The sequence below is a fragment of the Heptranchias perlo genome, chromosome 2, assembly GCF_035084215.1.
Source record: "Heptranchias perlo isolate sHepPer1 chromosome 2, sHepPer1.hap1, whole genome shotgun sequence".
In the NCBI taxonomy this organism is placed as follows: domain Eukaryota; kingdom Metazoa; phylum Chordata; class Chondrichthyes; order Hexanchiformes; family Hexanchidae; genus Heptranchias; species Heptranchias perlo.
This window is the reverse complement of record NC_090326.1, coordinates 102,863,672-102,875,990: the sequence shown is the minus strand read 5'-3', so window position 1 is coordinate 102,875,990 and position 12,319 is coordinate 102,863,672. Positions and strand designations below refer to the sequence as shown.

General features: G+C 41.7%; 1 protein-coding gene across 2 annotated transcripts in view; it reads right to left on the bottom strand.

Annotated features, from left to right (window-relative positions):
• vwc2 (von Willebrand factor C domain containing 2) overlaps positions 1 to 9,168 on the bottom strand; it is a 128,142-nt gene extending 118,974 nt beyond the window's left edge. Inside the window, exons 1-2 of one of the 2 annotated variants that reach the window (XM_068005246.1) lie at positions 8,627 to 9,168; positions 6,768 to 7,230 (exon numbers count right to left, since the gene is read on the bottom strand). In XM_068005246.1, the coding sequence (XP_067861347.1) occupies positions 6,768 to 7,184 (417 nt within the window). In that variant the 5' untranslated portion in view covers positions 7,185 to 7,230; positions 8,627 to 9,168. The remainder of the gene's footprint in view (positions 1 to 6,767; positions 7,231 to 8,626) is intronic. The other variant, XM_068005237.1, reaches the window with a different exon arrangement.
• Positions 9,169 to 12,319: the final 3,151 nt, after the last annotated feature.

Sequence of the window (12,319 nt, the reverse complement as noted above, 5' to 3'; positions counted from 1 at the left end):
TAGTGCCTCAATCTCCCGAGTCATCCAAGGTTCCCTACTTCTACCAGCCTTGCCCTTCACTTTATAAGGAATGTGCTTACCCTGAACCCTGGTTAACACACTTTTGAAAGCCTCCCACTTACCAGACGTCCCTTTGCCTGCCAACAGACTCTCCCAATCAACTTCTGAAAGTTCCTGTCTAATACCATCAAATCATAGCCTAATATTCAAAGAGATCACAATTAATTAAACAGATGGACTAAGGAATGGAAGATGGATTTCAATTGAAGGTAATGTATAATGGAAAATGAAACAAGATGCTTATACATGATACACATGTTAGCAAATGTGGAGAAAGAAAAGAATTTTAGTTTGATTATTGACCAATGAATGTTTCCAGTTAATATAAGAAAACTCAATCAAACATTGGAATGCATCTTTATAGAATTTGAATGGAAGTTGAAATCAATTATTTTAGCTTTGTACTGAACACCGATGAGGCCACATTTGGACTCTCATATGCAGCTTGGGCACCCAAGGACATCGAGGCATTAGCGAGGTTTAGAGGAGAGTGACCAGAATGATTTTAGTATTATGGCTCTAAATCATGAAGACTAGCAGACCTGAAATAGTTTTCATTACAAAAAAGATTGAAGAGAGACGTGATCCAGATCTTGAAAATGCTGAGATACTGTAGATGGAAACGGGTGATTTAATTTGGACTGTGACTGCAAAATTAGAAGATAGATTTAAAATTAACAAGCCTCAGTTGAGTCCAGAGATTAAAAGATCTTTATTTTCCTCAAAGGTAGTGGATATATGGAACATACTCACAGAAAAAGCAAATCATGCTCTATTAATTAACTTACAAAAAAAAATTGGGTTGGAATAGGATAGGTATAGAATACAATGTTCAAATATTCGGGTGAAGGTTGAATAGTGAAGATGAATGAATTTTCTGGAGTTTTGCTTGATTCCATTTGGGGTTCATGGAGTGTTTATATAAAAGTTTCCCTCAGGAGATTAAATAGGTGATGTGCAATCCGTAATAAAGTACATCGTACACGTACTGTTCATCAAGGAGAGGGCTTGATGGGCAGAATGACCTTTTTTCGTTCCATGTTCTCTGACGTTCTTATTCAGTTTATTTGTCTTGGAGTAAACTTCCAGCAAAATAATCAAAGAATGAACAAATATTATTTAAGATATATTGTTCTAGATTTTCCAAACAGCACCTGCCCAACCTTTAGCGTGCTGATCCTGCATACATTTCCAGAGTCAGCCTTATTATTATAATGTGGGTAGGCTTCTGGCATAGAACATACCCGCTGTTGAACATCACAAAGCTCTTCATAAGGTATGAATTATTTTTGAAATACTATTGTTATATAGGCAAACCCCAAGGCAGCCACTCTCTTTCTCTTAATATATTTATAAAAGCTTTCGGTATTAGCTTTGACATTTCAGTAAATACACCAGTAAAATTGCATGAAAGAATCTTTAATATAATTCTGAGCCTGTTTTAAAATAAGCAGCAAATTGACAGGCACTTCCAACTCCAGTATGAAACCCAATTGCAAAACTGGATGTAATGTTGAATGGGTGGAGAACCGACATGCTTTCCAACCGGTTATTTCCAGACTGTTACTGTTCAGAAAATCTGGGCCTATGTCTGAACAATCAGCAATAAAGCTAATAATGCAACAACTATACAACACTCACTCAATTTGCAACAAATAAAAGGAAGGTTTTATGGGTTTCATTTAGTTAAGATTTGTTAAGACTTCAGACAATTACAAACTCTCATAATCATTAACAATCGTTAATTTAATACTGAGTTTAAAGATGTTTATATACTCACACACCTATATATATATATATATATTGGATCAGGCAGTATCTGATGCATGCAGAAACCCCTCACTGTATTTAACAGTCTCCAAATCAAACTGCAGAGAAATCCACATTTCTGTTTGCTCGATATGGGATCCACTCTCTCCCCAGAGAGAAAAGCCATATTTACCTTTAGGGCAGAGAATTACGGTGCAACATTTCAAAGGTTAAGCCTTGGGGCCCCAAAATGTGTGCAACAGTACCACTGGTGTTTAACCAACTAAGACTGTATGACTTATCAAGACACGGGTAAGCTGCCCTGTCAGGAACCACCTTACCTGTCTGGGCATTGGTTTACAGATTACTGAGTCTGCCATAGTTCAACAAATTGTCTCTCATCAGCAGGCTTGTCAGCTTGGAGCCAACTTGAGCCCAAAGAGATCCTCAGATGCGGACAGTCAATAATTAGTCATTAAACAACTAACAAACATAGATCTGAGCCCTTTCTATGTTAAACAGTAGATTCCAAGACCACCTCAACAGCGACATGGTGTGCAGCACATCTCATGCTAAAGGTGTGATTGTATTGCCACCATCTTCTGGACTACAGAATGGATAAGCACCATACACCATTGAACACTGGTTCCACCAATTAGAGCTGCAGAGCTTCAATAGCAACTGCTTGGCTCTGGGCAATCCGATAAAGGTCGGCAATGAACCCTAAATACATAAGTACATTTTCACATACACAGGTAACATCTTCCAGCAGTTGTTGTCCAAAGGTTCAAAGTTTCCTCATCAGCTATTTCATGAAATTGCCTCAAGCATGGTGGAAGAACTTACACATGTCATCCACCTTGATGTCTTTGATATCCAACATGTGTCATTTACCAATCTTACTCATCACCAACTGTTTAATCCAAGTCCTCAGGTAAGACCCTTTAATAAAGCGATGTGCCAGCCATGAGGCGAACTTCTCTTCCAGTGTCCTGAGCAAAAAGTTGGTGCAGGCAAGAACCTTTGCTTAACATTACCATTTTCTCTTTCTACAACAATCCTTGACCTAGTCCATGGCTAAGATGTCCAAACCATGAAGGAGAATTATTAACGACTTAGATGAAGGTATAGAAAGTCTCATATCTAAGTTTGCCGATGACACAAAGATTGGTGGCATTGTAAGCAATGTAGATGAAATCATAAAATTACAAAGTGATATTGATAGATTAGGTGAATGGGCAAAACTGTGGCAAATGGAATTCAATGTAGACAAATGTGAGGTCATCCACTTTGGATCAAAAAAGGATAGAACAGGGTACTTTCTAAATGGTAAAAAGTTAAAAACAGTGGATGTCCAAAGGGACTTAGGGGTTCAGGTACATCGATCATTGAAGTTTCATGAACAGGTGCAGAAAATAATCAAGAAGGCTAATGGAATGTTGGCCTTTACATCTAGAGGACTAGAGTACAAGGGGGCAGAAGTTATGCTGCAGCTATACAAAACCCTGGTTAGACCGCATCTGGAGTACTGTGAGCAGTTCTAGGCACCGCACCTTCGGAAGGACATATTGGCCTTGGAGGGAGTGCAGCGTAGCTTTACTAGAATGATATCCGGACTTCAAGGGTTAAGTTACGAGGAGAGATTACACAAATTGGGGTTGTATTCTCTAGAGATTCGAAGGTTAAGGGGTGATCTGATCAAAGTTTATAAGATATTAAGGGGAACAGATAGGGTGGATAGAGAGAAACTATTTCCACTGGTTGGGCATTCTAGGAGTAGGGGGCACAGTCTAAAAATTAGAGCCAGACCTTTCAGGAGTGAGATTAGAAAACATTTCTACACACAAAGGGTTGTAGAAGTTTGGAACTCTCTTCCGCAAACAGCAATTGATACTAGCTCAATTGCTAAATTTAAATCTGAGATAGATAGCTTTTTGGCAACCAAAGGTCTTAAGGGATATGGGCCAAAGGCGGGTATATGGAGTTAGATCATAGATCAGCCATGATCTTATCAAATGGCGGAGCAGGCACGAGGGGCTGAATGGCCTACTCCTGTTCCTATTGTATATTACAAAGGTCACTGGTATAAATATCATTCATACTTGCCACCATATCATCACATCAAGTTACATCAAAACTACAGCAGAGAAACAGGCCATTTGGCCCAACTGGTTTATGCCAGCGTTTATGCTCCACATGAGCCTCCTCCCTCCCTACTTCATCTACCCCTATCAGGATACCCTTCTATTCCTTTCTCCCTCATATGCTTATCTAGCCTCCCCCTAAATGCACCTATGCCAGTCGCCTCAACTGTTCCTTGTGGTAGCATGTTCCACATTCTTACCACTCTTTAGGTAAAGAAGTTTCTCCTGAATTCCCTATTGGATTTATTAGCAACTATTTTATATTTATGACCTCTAGTTTTGGACTCCCCCACAAGTGGAAACATTTTCTCTACGTCTAACCTATCAAATCCTTTCAATATCTTAAAGACCTCTATCAAGTTACCCCTCAACCCTCTCTTTTCTAGAGAAAAGAGCTCCAGCCTGTTTAGTCTTTCCTCATAAGTGTATCCTCTCAGTTTTGGTATCAACCTTGTGAATCTATTTTGCACCTTCTCCAATGCCTCTATATCCTTTCTATAATATGGAGACCAGAACTGTGCACAATGCTCCATATATGATCGAACCAAAATTCTGTACAAGTTTGACATAACTTCTTTGCTTTTCAATTCTGTCCCTCTAGAAATGAACCCTAGTGCTTGGTTTGCCTTTTTTATGGCCTTATTAACCTGTATCGCTACTTTTAGTGATTTGTGTATCTGTACCCCGTGATCCCTTTGCACCTCTATCCAGTTTAGACTCTCATTATTCAAGCAATAAATGGCCTCCTTATGCTTCCTACCAAAATGCACCAGCTAACACTTGTCTATATTGAAATTCATTTGCCAATTACACGCCCGTTCTGCAAGTTTATTAATATCCTCTTGCATTTTGATGCATTCTTCCTTTGTATTAACTACAACCCCCAATTTGGCGCCTTCCCCAAATTTTGAAATTGTACTTCCGATTCCCGAATCCAAAACATTAATATAAATTGTGAACAACAGTGGACCCAGCACCGATCCCTGTTGAACACCACTTCCTACCTTTTGCCAATCTGAGTAGTTACCCTTAATCCGTTAACCCCTAGCTAAGCTCTGCAATATGGGATCTGCTTCCTCTCAGCAAAATGGTTTATTAGTGTACATGTAGCACATGCTGCTTCATTTTTCAACTTGAACACAGATTGATCCCTGCTATGGCAGCTTGTTAGGTCAATATAATGCTCTCTCCAAATCTCAAGGATATCTTCATAGATTTTCACTGATCCCATAACAACAACAACAATAAGTTACACTTATAAAAGAACCATAGCCAAGAAATTGAGGTAGATGGCTGAAAGTAACACCGAAGAGATATGTTTTAAAAAGCCTTTTGAAAGAGGGGCAGATACCTTGCCAGGTCCCTACTTGGTGGATGAGTAGTTGGCTCTAGCTTCAATTTGTTTCCAGCTTGATCCACAGAGGTAAGAAAATCAATGACCACACCATTCTTGGTCAATTCTGCCCTATTGGCAGTGGTACAGACAGAGTCCCAGGCTTTCTTGTCAGCAATGTGTTTCTTGTGACTAAGCTCCTTGGCATGATTACTCATGGCATAGAGGCCATCAACCACTCCAACTTGGCACTCATCCCATCATGAGGCCAGATTCTGGCCCAAGACAACAAAAAGCTACCTTCTTGATGAAGAAGTTAAATGGCTTGTGGTATGAAGCTTCCCACTGATGGCAAACAATGCAATTGGAAAGCAAATGATGTGCCAAGTTGTAAATAATTGTATGATCAATTACTCTGTGGCTCTGAACCCCATGCTAATGCAAGTGGAAATTATATTTGAAGGTTCACATCCTAAATAATCAGAAGACAACCCGGAGAGGACAAAGGTACAGAGTTCACTTACTAAGTATCATACCCCACCTCAGCCATGATGGTTTACAACAGACAGGTTAAGTGATACTGTGTGACCAGCATCTGTAAATTCACTCTTGTTCCCAAACTCAGATCCTGGCTGCGTTGCTGTTTGGAATCATCCCCTTGTTTACATTTGCTAACTGCTCATGTCTTAGGCCAGAAAAACCTCTTTGTTGTAACATTAGGATTAACATAATCAAACAGACACCATAATAAGATTCTTTTTGGTAACGTATGAAAACACACGATAAAATTTCAGCTGTTGAAATACAAATATTGATTATAACTAAGAGGATGCTATATTAAAATAATTAAATGATATTTAATTTATAAAACGTGGAAATTAAACCAAGCTCATTCTGTGTAAAAGCCCCTGTGTCCATTATACAGGTTTTATTTAATCCCAGTTTCTGCGGCTGTTTCAGAAAGTAAATTGACTATCATTAGTTCATTTGATTCTATGGCATTTCTTTGTGTTCATTGCTGCACAGAAACATGTTGCAATAGGGCAGTGATAGGTATGCTGCAATTGGCATTTTTATTTCTGTCGTAGGGAGCAGAAATATCACCCAGGGTTCATCACTACCACATGACTTCCCCTGGAAAGCATGTATTGGGATGTTGTCTGAAGATAGATTGGGCTCAGCTATAATGTGCCCCATAATCAATTAGCCTACCAACAGTTGTGGTCAAAGTTCACACATGAGTAATGGCTGCTTGTGCAAGGTACCAAAGACTGGCCAGCACCTATACCTCAGTTTGAGACAACACCTACAAGAAAGAAGTGGAGAAAATGGATGGAGAAATAAGAGATTAAAGAATAAATATGAAAATCTGAAATGAAGGAGTAAAGAGGAACAAAATTGGTATACAACAGGAAAAAAAAGTTTGATGGTTGAATGGATAAAAGATAAAACAACAGATGAAAGCGGGAGCTTTTTCTTACCGTGAATTCCTCCAATTGTTTATATTTCTTTTCCCGAAATTCACAGTAATTCTTCATTTCCTTGCACTCAGGGCAGCAACGGCTGGTGTCCACTCGGATGCAGCGAGGATGCAGACCAGGACACTCAGGCTTGACACACAGTGGCCCATCTTCAGTACAGACACATGGACAGGCGGCAGGACCCGGTGTGAACTCCTCCCCAATTTCATACACAAAACCATTCTCGTCCACGCAGCCTTTGCCCCTGTAATCTGGGTATGAATATTCAGAGGTGGAGGCAGCAACAGTGACCGTGGGCAGTGACTCAGCCCCATTGGTAGTGTCTTTCTGGGACTGGGACACAGAAAAGGGAATGCAGAGGGTGACGAAAAGTAGGCAGCAGGTGAAGAGAGGTGAGTAGACAATCCCAGGGGCCATGATAGGGATTTGTTAAGGGCATTCCTCACAGCCACAGCTTCTCCAACTAGGACAAAAAGAGCACAGTCACTTACAGTCCTGGCATGCTTGCCTTAAAGGGGCATTGTCATCTGATAAAGTACCTTGAAAGACACTTTGGTTCACAATGGCATCATAAGTGATCCCATCATGTCATTCCCCTATTTATTTTGATCATTTTCTTAAGATTTAATGTTAAAATAGCAAAGTAATATAAATCACTGCTTATGCCACAACAGATCTAAAGGTCTGAATTTAAATGATCTGAAATGACAGAATTTCATGTGAATCTGGAACAAGTTGTTTTTCACTGGTTCTAGGAAAATGCCCCAATAAACTAACTATGCTCCTTTAATAATTAGATGTTTTGTGATTTAAAAAAATACCCAACTTTAACGCAATTTGAAATTAGTTTAAAATCTGCAAATTGAGGCTGGTGATTTGATGTAAACATATGTTTAATATTTTAATATGGGGAATCTGACAAATCAGTGTGGAGCGTCAAGCTCATTTTGATGATTTTCAGTTGGGGGGTGAGACTTGAAAATTCAAATTGAGTTTGAAAGTTGAGTTTGAAAAAATAAATGGCAAAATCCCTTAACTGCTCTTCCAGAAAAACTGAAATTTAATTTCCTTCTGTCAGTTATTTTCTGTGACACTGTCAACCTGTCACTAAAGAGCACTCAGTGCACCTTGAACTTTATAAGGAGACAGTAGCAAGTCAATGCCACACACAAAGGCATTTCTAAGAGATGAGAAATCCAAGCTGTTTACCGGCCATGCCTGATGATTTTTAAAAGCACCGCAAACTGCACGATGCTGCTAATGTTTAACGTTACCACTTTTAACATCAAGCAAAGCAGAACACAAGGTAATATGCCATGCCACAATAATTGCAGCATCCATAAAGTGTGGTGGTCTATTTACTTAAGATCAGAATAAGCTGGTAAAATTAAATTCCAGTCAGAAAATGCAGCGCCTGGTGGCATTTTATTGCATTCAGGCGAACACATCGTGAGGCGCGCAGTCAACGACAGCCATGGAGCCGGTGCGAGCTGCACCCCAGCGGCGGCAGCAGCAGATGCCGAGAAAACGGCGCAAGTTTCCAAGAGCGAGCATTACCGACCACATCCTGACATTTTATTATTATTATTAATAATTTGACGTGCCCTGTTTGCAAAAGGATAAGATCACTGCTGCGAAACCGAGATCGCATTTAATGCAGCTGTTGCTGCTGCTGTTGTTATACACGATCCAGACACCAGGACTCAGACACCGTCTAAACATTCAGGGTTTCAGCAAGCACAAACTTTAAATAAAATAAACATCAATACGCTCTTACATATATTTATCAATAATGCTTTTCAGGCAGTCCGGTGATGTTAAGCCTCTGGCAACAACTAATAAAAGTCAGAACTAGTTACCTGCGTGATCTTACTCATGGTTTTTTTTTTGCATGTGTGTGTGTGACGAACGTGTCACTAAGATTGAAGAAAACCCCAAGACTGTTGTCTGTAGGTGAAGAGTCGCCGCTGTTCGAGGGGAAAGCTCCGGCCTGCCGACTTGGAAACGCGTTTGCCCGGGCGATTCCGCTCAGGATGTGGCCGGTGGAGCCTCACATTGAGAGAATGAACACCGCTGACCCGAAATAATGTAACTCCACAACTGAATTCAAATCCACAGCAACAACCAGCTGATGCAGAAAGAGACGGTCCGGGGGGAAATCTCTGCTTCTCCGTCTACTCCATCTCTGCTCGACCTGTAAACACCTCACACTCGGAACCGACCCACACCCACAGGCAAAGTCATCCCTGCTGGGAGAAAATGAATTGGGTCATTTTCCGCTCGCTGAGATCCCCATCGGGTTTCCAAAACAATTCTGGGTTTTATATAACAAATAACTAACTCCAGCGAGTGGTCAGACACCAATGATGGCAAATTATCGACGCGATGCTCAAAACCAGAGAGTGCGGTTTGACCATTTTAATGACTGGAGCTCGGGGCATTCGTCACTTCGCCACGAAACACAAAGCTGCCCAAATAGAAAGGACAGGTGAAGAAATGCTACATTTTTTTTGTTTTTTTTGTTTAAAAAAAAAAGTTAAATTCAGCCAAGTGTAGGAGTCGGAATCGAAATGCGAACCTGGAAAACGAAAGAAGAAAGGTGGGAAGAGAAAGGTGGGAGAGGGCTGGTGTGCGCCGCTGGATTGATCGGATCGAAACCTTGCTTTATTTTGGTTAAATCAGGTTGAGGTTCGGTTCCGTTTCTTTGAGATGCTCAGAGTTTGAACTGTGATTATTGAGAAGACGGGAGGCTCCACCCTGCGCTCCCGGGTCTTCCTGAAGGTTGAGCAAAAGTGGGAGAAGTGCAAAGTACTTCACTGAATGATTTATTTCCGAAACCGGCCCAATCACTGCTTATATTTCCCTTTTTGTAGCTTGTTTATATATATAAAATTATATTTAGCTGTTCAAAAGGAACAAGTGTGTAAAAAAAGAAACCAAATCAAAAGTTAAGCTCCTCAAGGACATAGTTCAACAGGTGGCCTGGAATTTCCTCCGTGGGCGCCACCCGGAGGTTAGACTGAAAATACGCCCATTCAGCCGATGTCAAGTTACGGTCAAATTTCCTGCGAATCGCATTAGAACATGCCTGAAGGTAAAATGGCCCTAACTCAGCGTAAATAATTGGGCCTCAAGGAAAGCGCCGAACTCTTTAATTACGAAAATTAAAGTTTCAACTCGTTTAACCATCATACATGCACATTAGGCACATCATGTTTAAGAACCTGCAATCTGGGCAGCTTTTCAATTTTTAATGTGACTTATACTTATGCTATAAAAATGCATTAAAAGAAATAGAAAATACAATGCAGGTCTGAGTGAGGGAAGATGTTAACACAAAAGCTCGAAGAATTGCATTAAAATGCCAGCAAAATGATTCTTTTCTGCTGCGCATGAAAATCTGGTTGTAATTTGAAGAGAGCCTTTGAGCAAGCGCAATTGTGGGAGCTCGCATAAAAGGCTCTGTAACTTGAGACAGGGCCATTAGCATAGGCGGAGATGTGTTCGGGCGACGGGATTGTTAGACGATCGTAAAAGTTTGAGGAGATTTGGCCCAAAATTCTGTGATCTTTCAGGCCGCGTATTTGATTTGTGCCCAAATACGCAGGAAATTCCAGGCCGTGCTATTTGTGAGTGCAGGTTGGCGCATCTGGGGTTTAAATTGGTTAACCCCCGAAAATGGGCACTGGGATCGCGGTGCACGATTAACCCGGTTGTTGAGATGCAGGTAGCAAGTAATATTTGTGCTGCCTGGTGATTTCAGTGATTGCTGCGTGCTGCCAGCGCTACCTGCACTGTTGAGCGGCTGAACGCACCAGCAGGGGGCCCAGATATCGGGAGTGGTTAGCACCACTTAAAGGCAGCCTGCATCTCTCAAAGGGGAGGGAGGTGCATTGTGGCTGCAGGAAGTGGTGAAAGTTAATTGTGAAGTGAATCTGTGCTGCAATATAGTGAAGCATGGTGATGATGGGAACTCTGGAATTTTTAATAAGCAACAACTTGGCTGCTCAAAGTTTGCGGGACTCATATTTTGAAAATATAAGAAACGAGTCTGAATGGAGATCAGAAATCGCGCAGTAAAACATAGATGCAGGTCCTGCCCTTATGTTTAAAAACTGTTGATTTATTTTAAAACATTGAACAAAGGTTGCTCACAACTACATCCCACATCCTCCAATCTGTACGCCAGACCCCAATGATCTGCCGATCTGAGTTTATACCGGGCCTGCGAGACAGCATGCACCAAGGTTGTCTGATGATGCACTAGAGGCTTTGGTGCAAGATGTGGACAGAAGGAGGGGCATCCTATATCCGCAGGGGGGCAAGAGGACCTCCAGACATATGCTCCCGAGATGGTGGAAGGCAGTAGGGGATGAGGTCAATGCCAGGAGCATAGCACCAAGAATGTGGATGCAGTGCAGGAAGAAGTTCAATGATTTGACACGAGTGGTCAAGGTGCATGAGTTCAACAGTCAAATGGCATATCCAACCAACTGCACCATTAGCTGCATCCACTGCTCAATGCACTATACCCCCCATCACCCACCTACCAAAAAACTCTTTCAAACAGTACTCAACTCTTCCAATCAGATGCTTCATCTCACCCTCACATATTACCACTGTTGCAAGCCGCACACCCAAAACTCACAGGTCACACACACTGGCAGCTCTTCAACCATGACAGCCACATCACCCAAACATCGTGCACAACACACACCAACACATTTCCCGCGTTCTTGCAGGAGAAGGTGACGCATAACAGGAGGCAGCAAGTGGCAGTGGCTCCATGGTACGTGAACCTGCTTTCCTCTTTCAGGGTGACATCATTCCTGTCCCACCTCAGCCACTGCACAGTGCCCTTGCTGTTGCCTGTCAGCTAGCCAGCCCACTCCCTGTAGTGTATTGAAACTTTATTATGGGAACCTAGGAATAGGAGTAGGCCATTTAGCCCCTCGTGCCTGTTCCGCCATTCAATGTTATCGTGGCTGATCTGTGACCTAACTCCATATACCCGCCTTAGCCTCATAGCGCTTAACACCTTTGGTTAACAAAATTCTATCAATTTCAGATTTAAAATTAACAATTGAGCTAGCATCAACTGCCGTTTGCGGAAGAGAGTTCCAAACTTCTACCACCCTTTGCGCATAGAAGTGTTTCCTAACTTCACTCCTGCAAGTCCTGGCTCTAATTTTAAGCTATGTCCCCTAGTCCTGGTATTCAAATATAGGAGACCTTCAAAAACAGGTACAAATGCATCAGCAGCCAGAAACAAGAATCCAGCAACTAATCTGTAACTCCTGCATGACCCCTTTAAATAGAGCGGATGGCCGGGGTGGTGTGGTGGGGGTCCTCCATGCCGTTTATGACCTGTTCAGCTGTGCGAGGTTAAGGCCCTGTGTTAGCTGGAGCATGGAATTCCAATATAGCAGTGGTCCCTTTAAATCAGCGTTGCACACTGATCTACGTCATAATCTTCCTACGCACGTCACATCGAAAGTGTGCGCGCACATCTCGGACACCACTTTCGGCGCTGGCGCTATGCGGCCCAATTT